Raw genomic sequence first — 27,355 nt, 5'->3', positions numbered from 1 at the left:
ACCGCTGCTCTAACACATAACTCTTGACTGGGAGGTACAGGTGAGCAGCCATCTGTGGGGAGTAGGGCCAGAGAGAACTTGGCAAAGAAACACAATGCCTACCTCCCAGTTGAGCTGGGCCAAGGGCAGACCCTGGCTCCAGCCATCGCTGAGAAATCCTTACTAATTTGGGGCCCAGGCAAACAGGGTTAAATATTTTTCAGTCTGAAGGTGGTGCATTCTTTGGGGAGGCGGGAGGGGAAGGGAGGGGTAAATTCTCTTCAACTAATGGGGCCCGGGGCGGAGGTGGGGGGGGGGGGGCGATAGCCATCACCTGGCAACCTGCGCACCCCATTCCTGGCCCCCACCTCCACCCACTCCTCACTGTAACGCCCCGTTCCGTCCATGGGTGAGCCTCCAGAGCCAGGGAGTGTCAGTGGGTTTCATTCCTCCAGTTAATCCTCCTCTCGGCGCCACGGCCCGGCCATTCTCAGCTCAGCCAGTGCCCAGGGCAGTAACATACCTAGGAGGCTTTACATAATTAATGCGAATATCAAATATACACTCTACCCACACTAATAACAGGAATTCGTCAGGCCACATATATTTTCAGTTCATCAAAAATGCATTAAGTGCTTGCTTACTACGTTTCAGGCGCTGAAGCGACGTCAGGCAGATTCAAAATCGCCCCACGTACCCCTCCCTCCCTGCGTTCAGAGCCCACACGCAGGGAGAGCTGGCGCGGGGCGGCCGGGGGGTGGGGGGGGGGGAGCTGGGAGAGAATGCTAGTGCTGGTCCAGGGGTCCCTCCCGAAAGGTCTCTCTCTGTCCGTCCCCCCCGAGACACAGCAGCGCCCGCACTGAGCGTCCTCTCTAAGAGGATCTCGGCGCCCCGGCCACCTGCACGGCCCGCGCCGGGCTCCCGGTCCTCCCCCGGCTCCCGGCCCTCCCGCTGGCCGCACTCACTGGGTCTTCCTGCGGCCCTGGTCCCGGTGCAGCTCCCGCAGGTCCACCTCGACGCGCCCCAGGAACTTGTCGAGGCCGAGCAGCGCGCGGTGCAGCACGGTGAGCTGCAGGGTGGCGGCGGCCGCGGGCGCGGCCCCGGCGGACAGCAGCGGCGGCAGCTCGAAGGTGGCCTCCTCGCGCCACACGGGCGCGCCCAGGCTGCGCTCCGACACCGAGGTGGCGTACTTCTCCTTGCCCACCTGGATCACGGCGTACGCGTCGCTCGTGCCCCCGGGACCCTTGGCCCGCAGGCCCCGCGCCTGCAGCACCGTCACCTGCACGTGTGTTGGGGACCACACGGCCCCCGGGCCCCGGCCCGCCGCAGCCGCCAGGGACATGGTGACAGCGCCGGAACAGTGCACAGAGGGACGAGCTGACCGCCGCGACCCGCGGCCTCTCAGCCCGCCCCGCCGCCCCGGCCTCTTTAAGGCTTCCGGCCACGCCCCCTCCCGGGCCCGCCTCCCGCGCCAGCCCCGCCCACCTGCCGCGGAGCAGCCCCGCGGGGCCCCCGCACCGGGGCGGGGCTGGCGCGGGAGGGCGGGGCGGGGCTGGAGAATTCCGGGCTGGGAGGCGGTAGGTAGGTGAGGGATGGAATCCACCACCGACCCAGGTCGCACGGCCCCGCCGGAACTGGCGGAAGCCCTGGCTCGGGAGTCAGACCTCATTTCCAGTCGGGCATTGCCCACGTGTGGCACCTTCCTTGCACACATTACTGAACATCTTTTGGTCTCAGTTTCTCCACCGACAAAAGGAGAGAGAACAGTCTAGATCTGCTGTAAAATATAATGGAGCCTGGCACGTGGTGAGTTCTCAACGAGGGGTGGCTATCAGAGTGATAAAGACCGTGATCCCAAATTCCGCCCTCTTTCTCCTTCGGCCTCCGGGGATGATGACTGCGGAGGGCGGTGGGTTCTGGGGTGGTGCCAGGTGGGTGGGGAAGGAGGAGGTTCATTTCAAAGCCTGAAAAGGGGAAGGTAGAATGGGGGGGCGGGACATGAGGTGGGGGTATCCTATGCTGCCCTGCTCTCACCAAATAAGGTGAGGCTAAGAGTAAATTAGGGAAGGGGAAGAAAGGGGAAACTGAAGACGGGTTGCCAAACGTAGGCGTCAGGAGCAGAGGCTCCGCCCACCCCCAGTTCCCCATTTCTCCCCGGCTGGATGGACCCTCTTCGGTTTCCCCATTCTTTATCTCTTGACTCCAGTTAGCCATTCCCTTGCTCCAAACGTCCACTAGATTGGCCTATTCCCTCCATTCCCAATATCCTACTTCAAAGGCTTAGCTGGACCATCAGAGTGGAAAGGTCACTTTGAAAGTTTTTAGGTTTTACAGTTAAGGAAAGGCCGGAGCAGAGAAGTGATGGGTTCAAGGCCCCACAACAGATCCAGGACTAGAGCCCAGGTGTCCTGACTCCCATCCAGGGTTTTTACTGCATCCCTTGCTTCTTCCAGATCCTCAGAACCCCAATCTTGGATTGCCACTAGTATCCCCCTGACCTCGAGGCTCCCTTCAGTCCACACTGCACACTGCTGCACTAACCTGCTTGAAATCCTACAATGTTGCCTCACCTGCATCAACTTCAAACTTAGAGATTTAAAGGCATTCCTATCCGAAACCGGTTTGGCTCAGTGGATAGAGTGTTGGCCTGCTGACTAGAAGGTCCCAGGTTCGATTCCAGTCAAGGGCATGTACCTTGGTTGCGGGCACATCCCTGGTATGGGGTGTGCAGGAGGCAGCTGGTTGATGTTTCTCTCTCATCGACGTTTCTAGCTCTCTATCCCGCTCCCTTCCTCTCTGTAAAAAATCAATAAAAAAATATTTTAAAGGCATTCCTATTTGATCCCACCCTGACTCATTCTCCTCTATCTCCTGAACAAATGGTAGCCCAGAGAATCTCCCCATCTCCAGGCCTTTCGCTCTTGGCTGCCTTGCCAACCTCTTTGACTACATGAGTCCTACCCACCGCAAGGCTTCACTCAGATTTCTCCAAGATTTGGCTTCTGATAGCCCTCTTCAGGGTAGGGACCAGGGGGTGACTTCTTTAACCTGTCTCCTCCACAGCCCCTAGCAGAAACCTGAGTACACAGTAGGTCCTTGAGAAGCGCTATGGAATTGAAGAGTTGGAGGTTATTCCAGCCAATCATGAGTACACAGTGTTCTCTTTTGCCATGTAGGGAATTACAACACAGACATTATGCCTCAGGTTTGCAACTGAGGGCGGCTGCAGTGTGGGAAAAGCCTATTTAGCACGTTGTAAATATTTAATGTGATGAGAAGGGAAAAGGAAAGGAGGCACCAGACACGTAAAAGTCAGGAAAGCTTAACAGAACTCTGTTGTTTTCGTGCTGTTTCCCCTTCCTGGCCATTTATTAACCTCATTCAACCTCACGGCTCCATTCATTACTATAAAGATTTATTGAGGACTTGCTTTGAGCTAGGTATTACCTCTAAATGAGACCCAGTTCCAAGGAACACTATGACAAATGCTATAAAAGAAGTCCTGGATTAATACAATGCTTTGGGTGATTTGAGGAGAAAGTGATTTCTCTATGCAAGTGGATTTTCATGAAGGATGTCGTATTGAGGTGGGTCTTAAAGGGTATAGCAGATTTGATGGGTAGAGAAGATGATGGGGGAAGAGCATTTCAGAAGGAGAGAACGGACCAGCCTAAGCAAAGGCATGGGGTCCAGAAAGTTCATGGCATGTTTAGGGGTTACAAGTACCCCATTGGGGCTAGGATGTGGGATATTTTAGGAAGTCACTGGGGACAGATGGTGGTGATAAGATGGCCAAGGAAGTTGGGCCCAGATCATGCAGATCACCAGCTCCAGACTAAGTAGTTTATACTACAGTGTTAAACCAGGTGAGCCAGCCTTCAGAGGACTTTGAGCAGGGGTTGGATCCAGCTGTGCTTCAGGTTGTAAGGCAGGTATGAGCAGAAGTAGCTCAGCAGCCAATAGCACAGCAGGTCACAGCCAGATACCTTCCTTCATTTTCACCTGGGGACATCTGCCTGCAGCCCCATTCTGTCCCAGCCCTTTCCCATTCTTGGTGTCTATTCTGTACTGGCACTGTATCAAATAAGGCATATTCTTCCCTCTTGGTTGTCCTACCCGTCTGCTGTCCCACTAGTGAGTTGGAGTCAAAACTGACCCTGGGAGGAAAGTTTTTCAGCTCCGGCCTCCCCTCCTCCCTCACATTCACACTGTTAGTACAGCCCCCGAAATACAGAGAGCCAGGAATGAAACCCAGCTGGAAGCCTCACAGGCTGAGTATGACAGGACGCATTCCTTCCATTCATGGAAAGGATTAGAGGACAAAGTGGAGGGGAGGGGCAACAGTGGTGAGGGGAGGGGAAATGGTGAGCACCTGTGACCTCACGCGTTTGGGTTTCTGTCCCACACAAATAGGCTCTGTGCTAAAAGGAGAGGTGGTAGGTTGGCGGAGGGCAAGGCTGCCTGGCCGACTCCAAGAAATCAAGATCAAGAACCTTCTCTCTAGACACTGGACACTAGCAGAGTTAAAACTCAGAGGAGTGGGGCTCCCTGGAGGCAGCAATTGGACTTCCGTCAGAGAAGAGAGTCTCGAGGGGATCCAGAATAGGGCGTGCTTGGGAATCGGCTTACTGGTTCCTAGATGCCTTGATGGTCCTTCTCTCCCCTCCTTCGGTCAGGAGACTCACTCACTGACCGCCCTGGAGTGAGAATCTGTCTTCTCCCCACTTTACAGACTCAGTCTGCGGTCCTGGGACCCTGGGACGGTGGACCCTGCAGGTTCACTGAATTCCGGGTGTTTGCAAACACCTCCCACAGCCAGGGTGTGCCTGATGACTGCTCTTTCCTCTCACCCTGCCCCGCCTCTAGCTCTGACTGAAAGAGGAGTTTCAGTCAGCCCAGAGCACATGGACAAGGCGCCGGGCAGGTTAGACTGGACAAGTTAGCCACCTGTCCTCTCCCAAAGCAGCAGAGCAGAGAGAGCGCCGACTCCAGTAGACCAGCCTGACCCGGGGCCTCTCCGCAGGCAGCACCCACCGGTGCAGATAGATCAGGAACAGATTGTCTTGTATGTAGGTGCAGCTGGAAAGAATTCCCCTCTAGGACATTGTGTGGGGCCATGCTAGGGGCGGTGAGGTTGGACATGCCTAGGGAGGGACTTTTGCTACCCTGCTACTGCCAATCACTCCTGCCCACAGCTCTTCAGTGTCCCCCAACTGCAAGAACGCCAACTCAAAATCATCTCTGGGGACTCTGGACGGGCCAATGTGCTGTCCTAAGGGAGGAGCACAAAGGGGCTGGGAATGGCTGCTTGTCTTTCTCCTTTGTCTCAGACTCTGAGGTGTGGTGACAAAAGTCCACACACATGACTCATTCACTGTGGACCTTGGTAAACAGCCCTCTGGTTTCCCTAGGTTCTTGGCTATTCTGGGACCTCTCAGCTGACCCAGGAGACTGCCTTTCAGGTGTTAGCTAAGGGGCTTCCAGCTTCACAGACAGGGCTCCCCATTTCCCATTCAGTCTTGTTAATGGGCTTCTCTGTTTAACAAAGCTTTCCTCACAGGCAACACAAAGGTATGATCTTTCCAATGTGTCAAGTCCCTTCCCAAAGGCCTTTAAATCTCCCAACTGAAAGGCTATAGGGAGTGTGTACCCCTTACCCTCCCACTCTCGGCACAAAGCCTTTCCTCCGTCTCTCCCTTCAGAATCTTTCTTATTTCCCAGCTCCGTGGTCGGCAAACTGCGGCTCAAGAGCCACATGCGGCTCTTGGGCCCCTTGAGTGTGGCTCTTCCACAAAATACCACGGCCTGGGCGAGTCTATTTTGAAGAAGTAGCGTTAGAAGAAGTTTTAAGTTTTAAAAATGTGGCTCTCGGGGCGGGGGAAAAAAAAAAAAAAAAAAAAAAAAAAAAAAAAAATGTGGCTCTCAAAAGAAATTTCAATCGTTGTACTGTTGATATTTGGCTCTGTTGACTAATGAGTTTGCCGACCACTGTCCTAGCTTATTTCTTGTTCTCTGGTTAAGTGATTGTTTTATTCGCTTGTAAACATCTCAAAGGCTGGAAGTGTGGTCCAATGCCTTGCAAATAAAAGGCAGTTCAAGTTAAGTAGAAGAGATATAAATGGCTTTTAAGCCATCAGCATTAATCCAGCCATTCCTGCTATCACCACCTTTAGCCTTAAACTATATAACCATCTTTTTAAAATTAAGGTTTATTTTGTCTGGATACTATATATAGATATATATTCATTGTATACAAGCCATGCTCACCTTTCCAAAGTAAGTTTCATAGCATGCAGGGGCAAAGCAGACATTTTGAGTATCTATCCCACCTTGAGTTGTCCCATTAGAAGCTATCTCTCAGGCTCTTGTTCTCAGCCTCTCCCATCCATGCCATGAGCTTCCTCCCACATTCTCAACTGCTGGGACTTCTGGACACAGAACCCCCTGCAGTAGAGCTGGCCAAGAGGTGGGTGTGAGTGGACCCACCATCCCTTTTCTCCTCTTCCCTTTTGATGCCACAATACATGGCACAGGGCTGATGGGTATGTTGACTTTTTTTAAAAAGTACAGTTGGCATACAATCTTACATTAGTTTCAGGTGTCCAACACAGTGATTGAACATCATATACCTACGATGTGATCGCCACAATAAGTCTGGTAAACATCTACCATATCACTATACTGCATTACATCCCCATGTCTTACGTATTTTATAACTGGGAGTTTATACCTCTTAGTCCCCTTCACCTTTTTCATCCATCTCTCCCCCACCTCTCCCCTCTGGCAACCAGTTTGTTCACTATATCTATGAGTCTGTTTCTGTTTTGTTTGGTTTGGTGTGTTGACTTTGGACCCTAAGGAATTACAATGTAGGCCTGGAAGCTTAAAGCCGAGCCCAATATGACATTTCACCAAGTCCACAGGGGAGCCCCAGAATAAAGCTCTTTACCTAGGGGTCTTCTCTAGGAGGCAAAACCAGGTTCTCTCCATAAGTGCCCTCTTCTTACCTGCCCCTATAGTCCCTCTTATGACTCTCTGCCCATCTTCAGGAAATCCTACCCCTTACCTATCTTAGGACCCATAACACCTTTCCCAAATCTGAATCAGTCATTCCAACCACCCACACTCTGAGTTTCAGTAAGGAAAGTCAGTGACGCCAAAGTCTTATGGAACAGTTAAGAAACAAATTACAACAGTCTGTTCCATGCCATGATTGGGCCCTCCAATTCGACTTTTCTTCAAAACCTGTTAGACTGAAAATATATGCACATGTCCCAAAAACAAAAATTCCTGAGGAGATGGTACCACCTAAACCCATGAGAAAGAAAATGCTGTTGTAGTCATTCATAATTTTTAATAAATATATATATATATTGAAATCTAATGTGTTCAGGAAATAGAATAACAATGCTTATATAACATAGGAACGGATTTTTTAAAATCCTCATGCAATGTCACACTTCCATTGATTTTAGAGAGAGGGGAAGGGAGAGGGAGAGAGAAAGAGAGAGAGAGAGAGAAACATTGATGTGAGAAAAAAAAATCCATTGGTTGCCTCCCACACAGCACACTAGTAAGGGAGGAGTTTCAATACTGCCTTCTTGTGGAAATTTGAAAAAAGCACCCTAATAATGAATTCTGCCAGTCTGAAAAGAAAGCATTATTGAGAGACCTAGAGGGCAATTCAATGGTTTTTAGTATCTTCCCTATGTTGTTCAACCATCACCACTAGGTCATTCGAGAACATTTCCATCAGAAAAACAAACTCCATACCTACCAGCAATCAGTCCCAATTCCTTCTCCCCCATCCCTCAGCTACTACTAATCTGATTTCTCTCTTTATAGATTTGCCCATTGTGGATATTTCATATGAATGGAATCATGCTGTATGTGACCTTTTGTGTCTGGCTTCTTTTACTTAGCCAGGTTGTAGCATGTGACTTCATTCATTTTTATGGCATTGCCTCAGTTTTTATCTAGGAAAGGAGTGAGAATTAGTTCATAGGAAACCTGGAAAATAAGAAAAGTAGAAAAAAGTTTTTAAAAATCACTTATATTCTGCCTTGGAAAAATAACAACGGTTACTGTTTCATTGTATTTTTCCAGTATTTTTTCTATATACATATTAAATGTAGTTATACTGTGTACACAATATATATATAATTTTGTATCCTATTTTCCCATATTTTCTCATTTTATTAGACAATTTCATATAGTTAATTCCCAATGGTTGCTTAATTTCATTATGTGAATGTAAACTAGAATTTTAACCATCTCCCTATTATCGAACATAACACTATAACACTCACATGAAGATCTTTGTGCATAAAACACTGTCCATATTTAGATTTATTTCTTTAACATATTTCCTTAGGATATATTTTGGAAAATGGGTCTAAAGCTGTGAGCATTCTTAATGTTCATTATCCATAATGACAAATATCACTCCCCTAATAACATATTAGAAAAGCTATTTTACCCAACCTTTACCAATATTGGGTATTTTACACTTTCTTTTTATTGAATTCAGAGAGAAAAGGAGAGGGAGAGAGAGATAAAGACATCAATGATGATAGAGGACCATTGATTGGCTGTCTCCTGTACACCACCCACTGGGGATCAAGCAACCTGAGCATGTGCCCCAACCTGGAATGGAACCACTAAGCCATGCCAGGCCAGAATATACACTTTTTATATGTGTTAATTTGATAGATTAAAATGGCAATTGCTGCATTTATGCAACTACAAAGTAGTGCAATTTGCATTTCTTTGATTTCTAGCGAGAATGAATATTTTTCATATGTGTCAATCAACTATTTTATTTTACATGTGAACTGTCCATTTATATCCTTTGCCTAACTTCTCTGTTGGGGTCTTAGTGCTTGTTTACTAACTTATAAACATGTACCCTTATGTGGACATTGACCCTTTGTGTAGTTTCTGATACTGTAGTTTATTTTTCCCCTCCATTTTTGTCATTTATATTTTTTAAAATAAATTTATTTATTTACTTTTAGAGAGAGGGGAAGGGGGAGGGGGAGAGAGAGAGAAACATCGATTTGTTGTTCCACTTATTTATGCATTCATTGGTTGTGCCCTGATCAAGGATCGAACCCTCAACCTTGGGGTATCAGCAGCATACTCTAACCAACTTAGCTCCCTGGCCAGGACCTCATTTCATTCTAACAAGTTCCATGGGGAATTCTGTTTCTCATCTAGATGGAACAGCTAATGCAGACTCGTTGGGGTTGATGGAGTACAGTGTGGCTGCAGCTGAGGGGCTGAGGGGCAGGGTAGTAGAAGTGAAGGTCTGTCATTTACCTTTTAATTTGGTCATTCATGTTTTATTTTTGTACAGACAGAAAGCTTCTTTTTTTTTTTTTCAAAAAGATTCTTTATGGGGGAAGAGGGTAATGTTTTCCATTGCTCTTAAGCTTAGAAGGTAAATATTCACTTATATTTTTCACATAGCCTTTTTGGCTGGAATTTTTACTATTTTATGTGTTAATCTCTCTGGAATTGATATCAATATATGATGTGGTATAAAGATAAATTTTACTTTTTTTTTCCCACGAAGTCCTAATTAAGTATTAAGACATAACTTATTGAATAATCCTACCCTTCCCTTATTGGATTTATGATCCTTCTTTCTTGTATAATAAATTCTTATATGGTACAGGATCTGTTTGAAACATCTAGTGTACTTGAGTGATTCTAACTATCTGATTATGTTGGATGGTTGGGTCAACTTACACACTTCTGAGCCTTTTAAGGAAAGAGAAGATATATATCTCCTATATAATAAAAGGCTAATATGCTAAGTGTCATCCAGTCGTCTGTTCAACCAGTCAAAGTGTAATAAGCTAATGATATACTAAGGCCACTCAATCACTCACTATGATGTGCACTGACCACCAGGGGGCAGACAATTAACCAGTCGACCAGTCGTTATGATGTACACTGACCACTAGGGGGCAGACGCTCTGACCGGTAAGTTAGCTTGCTACTGGGGTCTGGCTGATCAGGACTGAGCAAGACAGGCCAGACATACCCTGGAGCCCTCCCGTGGTCCCTCCCCGGCTGGCCAACCTCTCACGTCCCTCCCCAGCCCCAATCATGCACTGGTGGGGTCCCTGGGCCTGGCCTGCGCCCTCACACAATCCGGGACCCTTCGGGGGATGTCGGAGAGCCGGTTTTGGCCCGATCCCGCAGGCCAGGCCGAGGGACCCCACTGGTGCACGAATTTATCTTTATTCATGCACCAGGCCTCTAATATATACATATATTAGAGGCCCGGTGCACGAATATATATATGAGGCCCGGTGCACGAATTCGTGCACCAGTGGGGTCCCTCAACCTGGCCTGCAGGATCGGGCCAAAACCGGCTCTCCGACATTCCCCGAAGGGTCCCGGATTGCGTGAGGGCGCAGGCCAGGCCCAGGGACCCCACCAGTGCATGATTGGGGCCGGGGAGGGACGTGGGAAGTTGGCCAGACGGGGAGGGACCATTGATTTTATATATATATCTCAGTAGTTAACCTAGGAAGGCTCCTCTTTACTCCATTTTACTGGATCCTGATATCAGAAGTTAAGAAAAGATTTCAAAATGTCGGTAGACAAGGGCACTCCCTATTTCTGTCCAGGCCTTGCTCTCTTACCTCTAGACTTGGAAGAAGGGTATGAGTGTATCCTAAGACGGCAGCACTATCTTGAAGCAAGCTAGAGACGAGGGAAGGGAAGGGGGGGGGGGGCTCCTCTGATGGAAAATAATATTAAAAATCCCATGCTATCACTTGAATGACCTAGTTTCGTGTTTTCTGCGTACATTCTTCTTATCTCATAGTCTTTTTAGAAGTCATTTCAAATGTTCCAGCTTTATGAGTTGAAAGCTGTAGAAGCTCTCCAGGAACTATTAAGGGAAAGGTCATGAATCCACAATGGCAAAATGGTTAAAGGGACACAGCCTCCCAGCCCTACCCCATCCTAAAGCTTGGAGGTAACAGCAGATGCCCAGGGGCGACATCGGGAATGCCAGGGGTCAAAAGTGAAAGCTATGTGGTTCTGTCCCTTTTCCCCGTAGGAGACCTTCTTTCTACCACCAGTCTCGGGAGATTCTGATGTTATGGTCACTAAGGGATGTGGTCATTTTCTTACACTGACGCAAGGTTCAGCCACTATCAAAATACCTAACCTTTTAGAGCCATGTTTTTCTTTCTATTTACTTGTCTCCAGTCCTGTTTCGAAAAGAATGCAGTGCTGTTTACAGAACCACATAAATGAAGTTAGACGGCATCAATTAGAAAACACCACCAGAAAGGGGAGGCAGAAGTGAAACAGGGCAGGGACAGGAAAGCGTGCTGAGTGGGACTGTGTGCTGTAAAGTTCCAAAGGCACACTGGGCTTGGCCTGCTGGGCTTTCTAAAACTTGCTGAAGCTGTCAAGCCAGTGTTGTGTTTTCATTCCCCAGAATCCAATCATTGTTGGGGACAAAGCCCAGTGGAACAATCAAATCCAGATTCACAGGCTAGAAGGAGACCTCTAACCTAATTCAGTGCCCTAACCCACGTGGCAAGCACCACAGCCCACCAACTGGTCTTCATGCATGCTTTCCAGAACCTGAGCTCACGGGACAAAAGCCCGCAATTTAGTGATATATTGAAGGAGATGTTTGGTCTGTTTTGCTGTGGGGTCCTAGACTCCTAAGAGCAGTTTTCTAAGGAAAGGGGGGATCCTAGGAGCAGTAGGAGCAGGCAAAGCCATTGCAGCCCCCGCTACCCCCACCGCAGCTGGGTGGGAGGTGACTCAGCCTGGCTGAAGTTGGAGTGTGTGCGAACGCCTCTGAATTTCTTTACCCCTCCCAGACAAGCTATTGGTGGCCACCACCCAGAACTTCACCTGAGCCACATTCCAAAGACACTTGGGATACCAACACGCGTGGGAAACACACACAAGACCAGATCCCAGCCCTCCCTCCTCCTCTGCTCTGGCCCAGGCAAAGGGAGGGAGTTACCAGGGTGGAGATGCTCAAGAAAAGGTCAGGTTTCCTCTCGGCTCCCAAGTTTGCTAAACAGCACCACCTGCTGTCTCAGAAGTCAGGAAGTCGGAGAAAGACCATGTATGTGTCAGCCTTACAGATTCACTGGAGCCTCAGAAGAGGCAGAGGCAGGGCAGGACATCCTACTGACCGGCTTTAAGCCATCTCCTCCATTAATCCCACCAATTATCCACAGCTTTATGCTAATTCCACCATAACCGATCCCTCCAAAACCAGCTTACCACTGATAAGACAGGTCCTAAACCCAAATTCTGCCATTCGCCTCTGCACATCCTGGTAGGAAGGGGTCTGGTCTGCTCAGGGTCCGGTAGGGTAAACCTCTAAACGTTCTCATAGAGGACATGTTGCTCAGTCAATTTTTTTTTAATTGCAGTAAAACACACATAACATAGAATTTATATTTGGTGTCCAATTCAGTGCTGTTAAGTAATTCACATTCTTGTACAACCAGGCTCCCAAAACTCTTCTCATCTGAACCCCTGTAACATTTTCAACACCATTCTCCCCCCATTTCTGACCATTTCCCCACTCACATCTCAAATTCTTCTTGATTGCCATACATTTTTTTCACAGACACTGTGAATCCTGGTGGAGCTCACAAAATATGCCCCATTAGTTCAGCCATTTCTCATTTCCCCACAGGCTGTGGATAAACAACGGGTTGTTTTAGTTTTTGTCTTTCCCAACTCCTTAAAGCAGTTTTTATTTCCTGGTTTTGGCACCTCCTGACGAAGGGGAGGCTGAAAAATGGACACCACTTGAGGTTTGCTTTGTTTTCCTGCTGCTGCAGCTCTGTGAGACACTGCCCTGGGAAGGACTGAAGAACGGTCATCTGAGCTGCCTGGATCTCAAGGACACTTAGGGGGCACTGGATGGGCTTCACCGAGCCGCAAAGCCCCCGACATTGTATGCAAATTTCATGTGCGTGTGGGAATACACATTTTTCTAGAGCAGGCGTCCTCAAACTACGGCCCGCGGGCCACATGCGGGTGTTTTTGCCGTTTTGTTTTACTTCAAAATAAGATATGTGCAGTGTGCATAGGAATTTGTTCATAGTTTTTTTTTTAAACTATAGTCCGGCCCTCCAATGGTCTGAGGGACAGTGTACTGGCCCCCTGTTTAAAAAGTTTGAGGACCCCTGTACTAGAGGGACATTCTCTACCTTCCCTCAGATTCTGAAGGGAGTCCCTGACCCAGAAAAGGTTAAGAGCCACCAGCAAGCACCCTTGGAGATTAGGCTCTGGGGTTTTCACTTATCCAGATCCTTTCTTGAACAATAAAGGGCTGTGAACCACCCGATGTTCCTGCCTTTTGTGTGGCCACAGATGTGAACTGGGTGAGGACAACAGATTGTCAAGGACATCACAGAAGGAAAATTGGAGCAAAGAGCCAGGAAGAAAGATTGAAGTGGAATCATGAGGGAAGGGTTCTAAATATGCAGACATTCTTGGGAAGCCAGACATGAGGAGGCTACACAGAGGCCTTTCATAACTCACTGTGGCCTTGGGTGACTTCTTGAGTTCTCTCCTGGGGACTTGGGTGACCACAGAAGCTTCCAGAAGACTTCTAGTAATAACACTTATTATGTTCTTTACCACAACCCATAAAAGTGGGTATTTTAATCCCCTTTTTACAGAGAAAAAAACCAGAACCTTAAGAATAATAGGTAATTTTCCCAAGGTCAGATAAATACAGTGCACAGCCCTAGCCAGTTTGGCTCAGTGGATAGAGCATCAGCCCACAGACTGAAGAGTCCCGGGTTCAATTCCAGTCAAGGGCATGTGCCTTAGTTGCAGGCTCCATCACTGGGGCGCATGCAGGAGGCAACCAATCTCTCTCTCTCTCTCCTCTCTCTCTCTCTCTCTCCCTTACCCACTCTCTCTAAAAATCAATGGAAATAAATAAAAATCGGTGGAAAAATATCCTCAGGTGATTATTAAAAAAAAAAAAAAAAAGACAGAGCACAGATGTGAACTCAGGTCTGCCTCACTCCAAAGCACATTCTCCTAACCATGAAACTATCCTTATTTTTTTTATTGTAATAAAATGGAGAAAAGCTATTTTCTTAAGAACAGAACGCACTCTCCTTCTTTCCCACCCCATCCAAGGAAATCCATTTTCTTTGGGGAAATACTAAATAAGCTGCTCAGATACCTGAAGGGGGAGGCGACAGCCCCGGCCGGTGTGTTCCAGTGACAAGAGGTGCTCTCCAAACTGCCTTCTAAGGGCTGGACAGTGCTGAGTGAAGGGTATAAGCTTGGGGTCTTACCTGAGTCACTCGGGGCCATTAAGAGACGTGAAAGGTTGTAAACATGGAAGAGGAAGGGGAGGGAAATGAGGTAGCTGGGAGCCAGCCAAGGATAAATTCACTTCTCCGTGTCCCCAGGACAGCTCCAGCTTGGTGGTGCGAGGTCAGGGTTGCAGAAATGCAGTGATGTGCTGAGTTTGCCTCAAAGAAGAGACGAGGGGCAGTTGGGAGGCCCACCTTCACTCAGCACCCCACATTTACTGAGCTCCTGAGTACCAGACCCTGTGGAGGGTCCAGGAGCACTGCCCCACAGAGGCAGCTGACTCAGTCTCTAAGGAGGATTCGGTGAATGAAGACTATGCTGAGGTGCCAACCCTACGCGATGACATTGGGGAGCTGCGGCAAACAGCAGATTCCCACAGAGCTGGGTAGACCGCCCTACCCCAGAGGCATTTTCTGACTCTAACGTTCTATGTAGCAAGGAGTCAATGAATAAAAGTACTATCACAAAAACTTGAGAACCTATTATATGAGAGTCACAGCCCTGACATGGCAATGTGTCCCCTGCCCTATTTTACATTACCTTGTCAAGGTCAGAGAATAACAGAATAAATACAACGTGTGGCAAGAAGTGTCAAGGAAACCAGAAAGACAGGAAATAAATATGTTTGTGAGGACCGGGAGACCTTACTTTGTAGGGGGGCTAGATGAAAGCCTTCCTGAGGGGGAGATATCTAAGCTAAGAGCTGAGACCCACACAATGAGACAGGGCTGACCTTCCAAAAAGCAGAGAAAGTGTTACTGGCGGAAGAGACAGCATGTGCAAAGGCCTGACAGGAAGACCTGCTTAGATTCGAGGAACTGGAAGAAGACCCGTGCGTCTGAAGTGTGGTGAGCAAGCAAGAGAACCGCACTTAAATCACGGAGTAGGGCGAGGGTCCCTGTTGAATGCGCCTGGAAGAGTAGGCAGGCGCACATGACTTGGCTGCCCAGCAAGCATGTCAAGCTCGCGGCCCACAATGAATATTTTTGTGGCCCAGCCAATATAATGGTATGTAAGAAACGTTTGAATAAAAGTTTCGTAACTTAATTTTTACAATATCCTGTTATACATAATCCTATATAATAAAGAGGTAATATGTAAATTGACCATCACACCCTCACACAAAATGGCCACCCCCATGTGGTCACAAGATGGCCACCACAAGATGGCCAGCATGGGAGGGCATTTGGGGGCAACCGGGCCTGTAGGGGAGGGAGGGCAGTTAGGGGCAACCAGGCAGGCAGGCGAGGGCAGTTAGGGGCAACCAGGCCTGCAGGGGAGGGTAGTTGGGGGCGATCAGGCTGGTAGGGGAGTGGTTAGGGGGTGATCTGGCTGGCAGGCAGAAACAGTTAGGGGCAATCAGGCAGGCAGGCGAGCGGTTGGGAGCCAGCAGTCCCCGATTGTGGGATCAGGCCTAAACTGGCAGTCGGACATCGCCCAAGGGGTCCCAGATTGGAGAGGGTGCAGGCTGGGCTGAGGGACCCACCCCCCCCCAGTGCACGAATTTCGTGCACCAGGCCTCTAGTTATTAATAACTATAATGTTCACTAATGACTGATTACTATAATCGTGTTGCACCCCACTCTCCCTTCCTGCACACACCCGGGATTTGAGGCTGATCCTGAAGCTATCCTTGCCTGTGAAGAGCAGGGAAAGGGGTGTCCTGGAAGAAGCACCCTGGTGCCGGAGCTTACTGTGCATGCCCAGCCACTTGCCAACCAGGGCAGGCCTATCTAACCCCCATTTCCTGTTCATTTATCATCAGGTCCTGTGGGACCTACAGCCGATGGAAAGGGGGAGAATGCGCCCAAGAAATGCACAGCAAAGCGCGCACCCATACACTGCAGCCCTGAGGATGCACGTCCCTGGGATCCTCTGGAAGCCTTTGGAATCTCAGCGCGCCCTCGTGTGGAGAACTTCGGAGTTCACAGGCACCTTCAGAGGCAGATGCAACTCAACGACCGAGATCCCAGGCGGCAGGTCGCGGCGGGCCACGGGGCATCCGTTACTGCATTTTGGAATACTTGCTCCTCGGCGTCCTCCTCCCCAGTGCACAGACAGCAGACACTTGAAGAAGCCTGGGCCAGCCGGTCCGAGTCGGCGGCCGTCAGCAATGACTGGGAGGAACCTGACTGCCACCCGCAAAAGTTGAGACTCAGGGTCAGGGCTGGAGCCCGGGCTGCACCACCTGGCCATCTGCAGCCACGCAGCCCGGAGACCACTCTTGCGCAGCTGGTGGCGCCGCGCTTCCTTTCACAGGGCTTCCCCAGTCATCAGAAAGGCTGTCAACCAGCCCCTTCATCCAACCCGTTTCTCCATCTCCGTGTGGTACCAGCCCCACTGTGGGCAGGTTTTCTCCCCCGCAAAGGACAGTATCTGCTCCGCGGGGACGCAGTTCTGCACCTCTCCATTCGCGAGGCGCAGGGGGCACAGTTGGCTGGGGCTTGCCCAAAGCCTGGAGGCTCCATTGGGCTGGAGCAGCCTCCCTCGGGCCCTGCTCTGGGTGCGTATTACCCCTGTGGGATTAAGTTCAAGAACCCCTGTGGGGAGAGAATGAAGGGGCGATGGGAGCAGCCTGGATGGAGGAAAGCAGCACCTAGCAGGAGTCAGGGCACCAAGCACTTCCACCCCCGGCACCGCATGGTTGGGCAGATTACTGATGCTCCTAAGTCTGTAAATGAGGATGATAATATTAATAACCTATCTCTTTGAGCTGTTATGAGGATTGAATGAGATGATGGACGCAAAGCTCTCAGAACAGTAAAGCTCTGGATAAGCACTCAACAGCCATTAGCTGCAATAGTAATGACCGACCGGACTCCTTGGAAGAGCGGGAGGCATTTACCGACAATTTACCCAGCCTCAGCCCCCAGGTCTCCAGTGTCCTAGGCTGGTGTGCAAAGGAAGGCAGGCACTCAGTATATTTTATCTTACGGAAAAGAGTTGGAAATAATGACCAATCCAGTACTTACATCTCCTAAAAGTGATTAGAGCTCCTTTGAGAAATGACTGACTCTAGGTCTGGGGCAGAAAATGTTCAAAAATTTTTGGAACTTTTTGTCATGCCAGAAAGTAAAGAAGCTATCAAAGAGGACTAGGGTTGTATCAAAAGATCTCACAAACTGGTTCCTCCTTCTGAAAATAAAAACCCACAGCCCTTTCAGGTTATCCAAAAACAAAGAAAGAAACAACTCCCAAACTAATTTTATCTGGCTCCGGCAGCTCAAAGTTCAGACATTTAAAATGTCAATAAGGATGATGTTTGCAAGAGAATGAAACATCATAAAGGTTTTTTTTAATCTGGTAAATTAGGGGAAAGACCCAAGCATTAATTATGCCTTTCTATATAAAATCTACCTCAAATTAAGCAAATCACAGTGAGGGAAAATTTCTATTTATAAAAGCATTCCACTTAATGAGTGAATAAATGATGTTAGAATTAGAATATCTGCCAGTCTGCCACACAAATGAATTAATGGAGTTCAGCATAATCATCAATGGTTGCTGACATCACAGTAAAGAACCAGCATCCCGCTCTGGCCCGTGGTGCCTAATGGTCACAGCGGCGGCCTGTGGACCAAAGATTGGTCCATGGGTTTGATTCCCGGTCAAGGGCACATACCTGGGTTGCAGGTTCGATCCCCGTCCTGGTCCAGGTCAGAGTGCATGTGGGAGGCAACCAACAGATGTGTCTCTCTCACATCGATGTTTCTCTCTCTCATCTTCTCCCTCCCTCCCTTCCACTCTCTCTAAAAAAATATCAATGAAAAAATATCCTCAGGGGGGATTTACAAAATAAAACAACAACAAAATTAGCATCCCATGCTTCCTGATGAAACACAACATCACCATCTATGATGTGGCCTTACCAAAATTGAACTTGAATCTGACCAAGCCTCTAATTTAGTTCCTTATTTTCCAAAAAATGCAGGAAGACAGAGGAACATGTTAAATGATTACCGTGGGGATGAAATTAGCAATATTCAGTCTGTGAGAAACCTTATAGGACAACAACAACAAAAAAAAACAAAAAACCCAGTTCTTCAATTTTAAAAAATTGCAAGAAAAACAATGGAGGAGGAAACTACCAATTAAAAGAGTCATAAAAGACAAAATAATTGTTCCAGCTATCTAAACTTATGTAAAAAATCACTCCCAAACTCAGTGTCTTAAAACAGTAACAATATTAAATTTGCTCATCCACCTGTAACTTGGAAAGGGATCTTCAGGATAATTCATCTTTGCTCCACTCAATTAGCTGGGATGACAGGGAGGTTCCGAACTGTAATAATCACATCTATGTAAATCTGTTGTGAATTTTTATTGCATTCAGCCTTGAAATGTTACTTAACTGTTTCATGTGACTAAGGTTGTCTCCCAACTAAGCTCTGGAGGAAAAGGACTGGATTGTACATGTTTTTTACGTTCTCTTTGATGCCCAGATGCTATGGTCTGAATGTTTGTGTCCCCCCCCCCCCAAATTCATATGTTGAAACCTCATCACCAATGTGATGGTGTTTGGACAGGGTTAGGTCATGAAGGCAGAGCCCTCATGAATGGGAGGAATTAGTGCTCTGATAAAAGGAGCCCCAGTAGAGGAGCTACTGCCATGTGAGTTTACATTAGAATATGCTGTTTAAGAACCAGGCACTGAATCTGTGGCTCCTTGATCTTGGACTGCTCAGCCTTCAGTAATGTGAGAAAGACATTTTTGTTGTTTATAAGCCACCCAATCTATAGTAGCTTGTTATGGCAGCTCGAATGAACTAAGACAGCAGATCAAGGCCTTCACATAGTAGGTGTTCAATAAATATGAGATGGTACATGAAGGTAGACATTTCCTTTTTCTCTGGGCTTTTCCCCCTCTTTGCTGAGGCCAGACCAATGCTTTGTAAGTAGATAGATAGAGTCAGAATACTTAGCAGAGAAATAAATTGTAGCAGTGAATAAGCAGACACACAGGAATTTTGCAAGACTCAAGCTTTTATTCTAACTAGAAGCTGTTGACTTTCTGGAGACTTTTTTTTTCCCAGAGCCCTTTGTGAAGCAGATAGCCTCGTTGATGCTCTGAGTGATGTAATCTATGTTGCAGGCATTGATACAGGTGAAGTTAATCCGACCATTCTTGGGGATGTAGATATGTTTCTTCTTGACCAAGTATTCTATCTGTTGGACTTGTGATAATCACAGGATCTCAGATCCTGGGGTGACCACCTCTAAGTCCCCTCTAGCCCAGTGTAGATTATGGGGGATAGGGAGCATCAGCATTTGTGGGAGGCCATAGGGGTCTTCAAAGCAGCTCCACTTTCCTCAAGGAAGATTCAAAATCTGGTGTGAAGCTAGGGACTGATCACCTAATCAGTGAAGCTGAATATTCAAATACAAGCCCAAGGTCAGAAAGAGGCGAGCTTTCTCCTCCTAGACACTTACAGTTGAGTCCAAGATAGCCATGGGTCCCATTCTGATTAGTGATGTGATCCCAGGAGCCAGGCGTTCCCAGGAGCCGGAGCTTCTCTTTAACCTTTTCTTTGATGAGCATAATGCTTTCTGCGACCTCTTTCAGACTCAGCTTCCTGCCAAAGGAAGGACAGCAAGAAATTAGAGTGTGAGGATTCCTCCTGCTCCCAATCTCCTCATTGTCATTCCACTTCTCTTCCCTTCAAAAGCCCCCAACCAAAGTGCCCAAGGGCACACCAGTGGAGTCAGGGATCTCAGATGGTTATGAATGGGAGAAAAGTTTCAGCTTGTATTAATTTAAGCATGCCAAGCAGACTCTTATGCAGATTTTGGTAGAGTAGTGAGCTCTTGGGGCTTCCTAATCTCCTGCAATCTGGGAGAATTCAAATAATTCATCAGTCTGTGTCCCGTTCTATTACCCATTTCCCCATAGAAGGGCAAGAGTTGGCATAGCCGTTGCCACTGGAACACAGTGGATCCTCAGTAAACGTTTATGATCTTTTTTTTTTTTAATATATTTTATTGGTTTTTTACAGAGAGGAAGCGAGAGGGATAGAGAGTCAGAAACATCGATGAGAGAGAAACATCGATCAGCTGCCTCCTGCACGCCCCCCACTGGGGATGTGCCCGCAACCAAGGTACATGCCCTTGACCGGAATCGAACCTGGGACCTTTCAGTTCGCAGGCCGATGCTCTATCCACTGAGCCAAACCGGTTAGGGCATTAAACGTTTATGAATGAATGGAGTAAAGAGGCAAGAAGAGAAGCACCCAGTTGAATCCTGTGAATCAGGAAGTATGTAGGTATCTAGAGGCTCTGCCCATCTATCCCTGCCCCCACCCGTCTCCCTTACCATGCTTCATGCAGAGCAGGGTTACAGAGGATGGAGGTGATAATGCGAGCACCCGAGGTGGGAGGGTTTAGCCACAGGGCCAGGGCGAAGTTCATCAGCTGGGAGAGGACACACAGCAGGAGCTGGTTGTTGAGTGCCACCACGGCTAGGATCCCCACTCCTTCATCTGCAGCACGGAGACAGACAGCCTCGTTCTCAGTCTCCTCGACCGGGGCCTTCCCCTGTAACTCTGCCTCCAACCTTGCCAAAGAGAGGGGTAACCTCTAGGGCCCTCATCCCCAGCCTAGTCAAGCTGGTGTCCAGGCCCTCGGAAGTTGCCAGAGGCTCTTCTTCCAGGAAGAGTAACTGTAAGAGTCTCAAAGGTGGAAGGGACTAGAAAGATAACTAATTCTTAACCCCTCCTCTTATATATGATGAAAGGAGGTCTAAGTGGGGAAACAGTGCAACCGGAGCCAGTTTTAATAACTGAGCTGAGATGATGGCACGGAACCAGATGTCTAGCTCCTCTCTTGTGCCCCCATGCTGCCCTCTCGGGAGGCCTTGGCTCTCTCCACACGGTAGAGTGTGGAGTGTGTCTTGGGTGTGGCAGCACTTTACCACCAGACCCTCCGTTCTCCTCCTGCCCATACCATACCATAAATGCCAAAACTCTTGGACAGAGACTGGCTGCAGAAGAATTCAAAGCCTTCGGACACGAAGTATTGTAAGAATTTAGTATCTTCTTCCAGGTCACCGGTAGATAAACCTTGATAGGGAATGTCAAAAAATAGGAATATCCGCTTTCTCTATAGGAGAAAGGAAAATGAAAAAAGGGTGAGACTGATGAAAGTGATGGTAGATGGTGAAAGGGAGGAAGTCAAGTGAGACACTGGGCTCACCTTCATGGTGGCCATCAACTTTGTCCACTGATATTGTGTCAACTTGCAGTAGTCAATGTTCCCGATCACAAAGATACAGCCATATGGGGCCTGCTATAGGTAGAGACTGTCTCATCAGGCACTGCCCCTACCAGGCGGTAGAGGCACCAGGGCGTTGGAGGAGAAGTGATCCTCCAAGTTGGTTCCTACCAAAGCACTAGACAAATCCAAGCCTAGAAAAGGCCTCGGATAATTAGACGGGTGGGGAGGAAAGGAAAATAAAACTGGAGGTCAGGTCTGGGGAAAAGTTTCTGAGGGTGGCCTCTCTACCTTCACCACACTGAAGAGCATATTGGGGTCCATGCACAGCTGCTCAGAGTCCCAGAAGGAGAATTCAAAAACTGTAAAGCCCATGTCCTGGAAGATGAGTCCATGATGTTCTGTGGAAACACAGGCCCCCACCAGCTGTTACATGGGAAATGGAGAGATGGACGCAGACACACCAGAGAATGGCCCTGAGGGTCAGGGTTGAAAATGGAGCAATGACAAGAAAAGGGCAAGCACCCCGTGGCTTGTCCACCATTTGTCATGACAGAGAGTGAGGAGGACAACAGTGAAGAATGTGAATGGGGTGGGAATCAGGAACGGGAGAGGGATCTTCCGTCACCCTCACCTTGCAGAACACTCACCTATTTGAGAAGAAATGACGTAGACTATTTGAGAATCCCGACGCCAAGTTTTGAGGAACTGGGCCCCAAGTTGGAAGGCACCACTGTCACCAACAGTGTGCACACCCCCTGCCTGACAGCAAAAGAAATAAACAGAAATAAGACTTGAAAAGAGTGACGGTGACACTAGTACCACCTCAGATTCAGATCATTCCTTTCTTGAGAGAGTTTGCACGCTAGCAGTGCGGGCTGGTGCCAAGAGCATGGGCTTGGGGTTCTGATGCTGGCCCTGCCCTTCAATGACAAGCTTTGGACTCTATGAGCCTCACAAGTCTCCTTTGTCAATGCCGGGGGGGGGGGGGGGGCTCCAAAGTCCCTTTCAGGTTTGAGATTGTGCAAACTCCGATTTCCACACCCTGTGTCTGGGTGAGTAAAGAGGGGCCCTTCTTCTCACCCTGTTCTCCACAATGACTTGGCTGTGCTTTCCGAAGAGAAGTCCCAACGAGGCCTGGATGAATGATTTCATGCCCATCACCGGTAGATACTCATAGTTCAGGGAGGGATCCTGTGCGATCTGCAGCCGGATTTTGTGCACCACGAAAGAAACCCAGGGTTGTCCTTCCTGGGTCATGCAGACTGTGAGAAGAACCGCAGAGGGCGCTCTCGAGGCCTCTGGGCTCTGCAGACAGCCCACAAACAATTCATCTGTCCTGGCTTTCCTGAAGCTTTGGAAAGTTGCCTAGGAAAGGACAACTTTCCTTCCCACCCCTCCCTTTTATAAAAGCAATGTGCTATTAGTAAATATTTATAATTTTTAAAAATTTCTTTATTGATTAAGGTGTCACATATTTGTCCTCATCCCCCCATTCCCATCCCACACCCCTCCCCACGGATGCCCCAACCCCCTGTTGAACTTAACCGTTGGATAGGCTCATATGCATGCACACAAGTCCTTTGGTTGATCTCTCCCCCCTCCTCCCAACCTCCCCTATCCTCCCTCTGAGGCCCGATAGTCCGATCGATGCCTCCTTGTTTCTGGTTCTGTTCTTGTTCCTCAGTCTATGTTGTTCATCATTTCCCCTAGATGAGCGAGATCATATGTCACTAGATATATACTTATAAGAACTGAATGTGAGACAAGCAATAATAGTTATGCTGACAGGCAAATGAATCAGTCTGTAGTGAGTTTCTTTCTGGACCAACAGTTCTTTTGAGACCCAATTTCAATGTCCACCAGTTTCTTATGTGTACATGTCAGCACTGACCCCTCAGCTCTGGATGGTGGACAAATGGTGGTAACGGAGGTCCGACTCCCTCTGGTTTGGTCTCGGCCGGACCCAGGGGCACGGCTTCACCCGGACTAAGGGGCACGTGGCCTCACCCAGACCCAAGAAATATTTATAATTTTTAAAAAATTGTTTTTCTTTTAAAATGTTTTTATTGATTTTAGAGAGAGAGAGAGGAAGGGGGAGAGAAACACTGATCAGAGCTGCCTCCTGCGTCAGGGATCAAATTCACAACCTGGGATCATGGTCAAAAATGGAGCAATGACAGGAAAAAGACAAGAAAACCGTGGTCAGGAATAGAACCAGCGACCTTTTGGTGCACAGGATGACACTCAACCAACTGAGCCACACTGGCCAGGACCATTTTTGTGGGTTTTTTAGTTTTGTTAATCCTCATCTGAGGATATTTTTCCATTGATTTTTAGGGAGAGTGGAAAGGAGGGAGAGAGACAGAGAGAAACATCAATGTGTGAGAGACACATTACCAATTTGTTGCCTCCTGCACTTGCCCCATCCGGGCCGGAGATCAAGCCTACAAATGAGGTACATGCCCTTGACTGGAATCAAACTCAGGACCCTTCAGTCCTCAGGCTGAAGCTCTATCCACTGAGCCAATTTTTGTCTTTTTAAAGAAGACAACTGAAACCTATGTGCCATTTTAAAAGTCAAAAATTATATACAGCCTGGGAGTTATAAATACCTGAGATTAAACCAAGGTAACACTGACTTTCACAGTGGCAAGGGCTCTCTGTATATCAGAAGAGTCAATTTAGGGAACCATTCTTGGTTCAGGAACAGAAGCGGGTGGAGGAAGAGGCAGAAAAATGTGCTGTGCTCATGCAGGCCCCACATACAGCTGGGGAAGAGGATATACCAGAGCTTGTATCAAACCTCTGGAAGGCCCCAGAGAAAGGCAGAGGGCATGGAATGAATGACCCAGGATGTTTTCTGCTCTTTTGCCCACTGGGAGAAGCTTGCGCAATATTCCTGATTCCTCTGTACCAATGAAATACTACCCCCTAGAGGCGATTATGATATACTAAGCCTTAGGCATCTACCTTTATAGGCCAGGAACATCTTCTTAGAGCAGTCGTCTTGTTTGTAGGTCTTTAACAAGCTGCCTTCTAGCTTCTGAGCTGCGGGCACATCCAAGAACACCGAAAGGGTGGACATCACTGAGATGAAAGTAGAACCAAGACTATGACTCCACTCCTATGCTCTCTCCTGCTTTTGCCCCAAGGCTTCCTCTAAGCCTGAGCTTCCCAGGCCTGCCTCTTCCCAGAACCCTGGCAGTTCCAATACAGAGGCCCCGCACAATTGGTCACCAGAGCAACAGAACCCAACTCCCAGTCTCCATGGTGGCGATCCTCAAGGACTATGGGAATATTCCGTGGCTCTTGAGAAGAATCCCCTGAGAGATGGCTAGGGGAGGAGGTAGGGAAGACCTGGAATTCTCAGGCACTTCTCCCTAACTCATTGCCTTCTCCTCTCTAACCCCAATTCGCCAAAACCAAAATAACAAGTCAGCCCTTTAGAAGATAGGGCAATACCTAGAAAGAAATAAAAATGAACACACAACAACCCAAAATCTATGGGATACAGTGAAAGCCGTTCTGAGAGAGAAGTTTGTAGCATTACAGGCCTGCTCAAGAAGAAAGAAAAATCTCAAATGAACAATCTAACCCTACACCTAAAAGAACTAGAAAGAGAGCAATAAGAAAAGCCCAGAGTAAGCAGAAAGAAGGAAATAATAAAGGCTACAGTAGAAATAAATGACATGGAGTCTAAAAGAACAATACAAAAGATCAGTGAAGACTTGGTTCTTTGAAAAGATAAACAAAATTGGTGATACTAGTACCACCTCAGATTCAGAACATTTAGCCAGACTCACCAGGAAACAAAGAGAGAGGATCCATATAAGCAAAATCAAAAATGAAAGAGGCGAAGTAACGACTGACATCACAGAAATACAATCTGGAAGCAGAGCTGGAGAGAGAGCTGAAGATAAGTCAGAGCCCACCCACCACCTCTGCTTCCATATCTCACCTTGGAGTCCTTCAGGTATTAGTAGACTCTGCTTCACTTCTGCCTCTCAAATCTTGAGCAAGATCCTCTTTTGGAGAGGATCTAACAAGGATTCTGAGAAACAGGATGCCAGATTGATCAAAATAACAATAGGATCATCAATCACACCACATTTCTCTGGTCCTCTTCAGAGCAATAGTTATTGAGAGAATGTTTGATTCTATCTCCACTTCTTCATCTCCCAAGTTCTGTTGAATCCCTCTGATCAGCATTTCATCCCTTCACACCATCAAGCTGCTCTCATCAAGGTAACAAATGACAGACCTTCATCCTGTCAAATCCAAAGGTTCTCTTATTTGATGTTTCAACAGCTTGTGACAAAACTGACCACTTCCTCCTTAAAACACTTTCTTCCCATGGCATTCAGGATGCTACTTGCTTTTGCTTCTCCTTTCACCTCATTACTGCTGCTTCTCAGTGACTTTCTTGGTTCCTTCTATTTTTGACCTCTAAATGTTAGAATGCTCCAGGGCTCAGTCCTCTGAATTATTTTATTTATGCCTGGAGAAATTTTGTTTTATTTTTCCAAGCTTTTTGAAATATAATTGACAAATAACATAATATAAGTTTAAGGTGTACAGTACGTTGACTTGAATTCTCTATCTATGGTCACCATGCAAGTGAGCTCATCCATTTCCATGAGCTTAAATACACTTCTGTCAAATTTATAAATCCATTTCTGACTTCGCTTTTAATCTACAGATTTGGAAATCCAAATGCCTACTTGATATTCTAAGACATAACTAATAGACTTTTCAAATATACTATGTCCAAAAACTAAATCATAGTTTCATATCCTCCTCATTTCCCCCCCATTTTAGTAAGAGGCAAGTCCATTCTGCCAAATGGTCAGGCCAAAAATCCCTTGGTCTCATTCCTGTCTTCTCCCTTTTCTCTTATAGCCTACATCCAATCATTGGCAAGCTTTGTCAGTTCTACCTTGCAGCATATCTGGAGTCTGTTCTCTTGATAAAAGCTATCCAGTGGGATGAACAAATGGGTAGATGAGCAGAGTGTACAATCCATGTTTGGATGCATGACAGAGGGTAGTCTGTGTGAAGGTATAGAGATAACAAAAATAAAATGAGTTCTTTAGTGAATTTAAGCCTGGTTGGAATAAATGTGGATGGAGAGGAGAGTAGTGAGAAATTGGGTTAGGAAGGTAGGCACTGTCCATCTAATGCCAGGCCTTTATGTTAAGGGGTCTGAATTTTACCCCAAATGCTTTAGGAAGCCATTGAATTATGTTAAGAAAGGGAATGACATTGTCAAATTTATATTTTGTAAAAAAAAAACAAAAAAACCCTGGGCGCCTTGTGGAGGATGAATTCGAAGGAAGCCAGAGCTAGGCAGGAAGGCCCAGTGGAGACTATTTTAGTTAATTCAGTTAAGAAGTGATGAAGACCTTGGATTATGACAGTGGCTATTGAGTATTCTTGCCAGTTGTCCTCCTTAAAAGTACTAGGCACCAGAGCAGGCCTGGAGGGACTTTCTGGTGGGTAGGGAGGATTTTGAAAAATATCTAATTTAAACTATATTCTATGTGTCAAAAATAATTACTTTTGTACCATTTGTATACCTCCTTTTTGTTTTTTAAAGAAACAGGCATGCAGCGGCTGGTTTGGCTCAGTGGATAGAGGGTGAGCCTGGGGACTGAAGGGTCCTGGGTTCAATTCCAGACAAGGGCTCACGCTTGGGTTGTGGGCTTGGTCCCCAGTGGGGGGCATGCGGGAGGCAGCCCACCAATGATTCTCATCGTTGATGTTTCCATCTCTCGCTCCCTCTTCCTTCCTCTCTGAAATCAATAAAAATATATTTAAAAAG

General features: G+C 47.5%; 2 protein-coding genes across 6 annotated transcripts in view; both read right to left on the bottom strand.

Moving 5' to 3' along the window:
* The window catches only part of RAB11FIP1 (RAB11 family interacting protein 1), a 34,271-nt gene extending 32,877 nt beyond the window's left edge, over positions 1-1,394 (bottom strand). For all 4 annotated transcript variants that reach the window (XM_054720048.1, XM_054720049.1, XM_054720050.1 and 1 more), the window contains exon 1: positions 945-1,394. In XM_054720048.1, coding sequence (XP_054576023.1) covers positions 945-1,321 — 377 coding nt within the window. In that variant the 5' untranslated portion in view covers positions 1,322-1,394. The remainder of the gene's footprint in view (positions 1-944) is intronic.
* Positions 1,395-19,296: 17,902 nt separating this feature from the next.
* GOT1L1 (glutamic-oxaloacetic transaminase 1 like 1) lies at positions 19,297-25,461 on the bottom strand. Of its 2 annotated transcripts, XM_054720320.1 has the most exons (10): positions 25,338-25,461; positions 24,505-24,582; positions 22,615-22,796; positions 22,182-22,293; positions 21,823-21,932; positions 21,514-21,606; positions 21,270-21,420; positions 20,636-20,801; positions 19,756-19,898; positions 19,297-19,499 (listed from the first exon to the last, which is right to left on the bottom strand). In XM_054720320.1, exons 1-10 carry the CDS (start codon positions 25,360-25,362, stop codon positions 19,315-19,317), a joined length of 1,245 nt encoding a protein of 414 aa, XP_054576295.1. In that variant the 5' UTR covers positions 25,363-25,461; the 3' UTR covers positions 19,297-19,314. The 2 variants fall into 2 exon arrangements, with proteins under 2 accessions (XP_054576295.1, XP_028008319.1); XM_028152518.2 differs by lacking the exon at positions 25,338-25,461 and having other exon boundaries at positions 24,505-24,718.
* Between the last annotated feature and the right edge of the window lie 1,894 nt (positions 25,462-27,355).

The sequence above is a fragment of the Eptesicus fuscus genome, chromosome 8, assembly GCF_027574615.1.
Source record: "Eptesicus fuscus isolate TK198812 chromosome 8, DD_ASM_mEF_20220401, whole genome shotgun sequence".
Classification (NCBI taxonomy): domain Eukaryota; kingdom Metazoa; phylum Chordata; class Mammalia; order Chiroptera; family Vespertilionidae; genus Eptesicus; species Eptesicus fuscus.
The sequence above is the reverse complement of the archived record's forward strand: the minus strand, read 5'-3'. Positions and strand labels throughout refer to the sequence as shown.

What these genes read in the sequence shown, in the direction of transcription:
- GOT1L1 (XM_028152518.2), bottom strand. Translation starts at nt 24,619, where the DNA reads ATGTCCACCCTTTCGGTGTTCTTGGATGTGCCCGCAGCTCAGAAGCTA. An exon ending in CAAGAGTTTTGGCATTTATG is followed by an intron (nt 20,802 to 21,269) that starts GTATGGTATGGG and finishes TCCGTGCTGCAG; the next exon opens with ATGAAGGAGTGGGGATCCTA. An exon ending in CCTGCTCTGCATGAAGCATG is followed by an intron (nt 19,899 to 20,635) that starts GTAAGGGAGACG and finishes TTCCTTTGGCAG; the next exon opens with GAAGCTGAGTCTGAAAGAGG.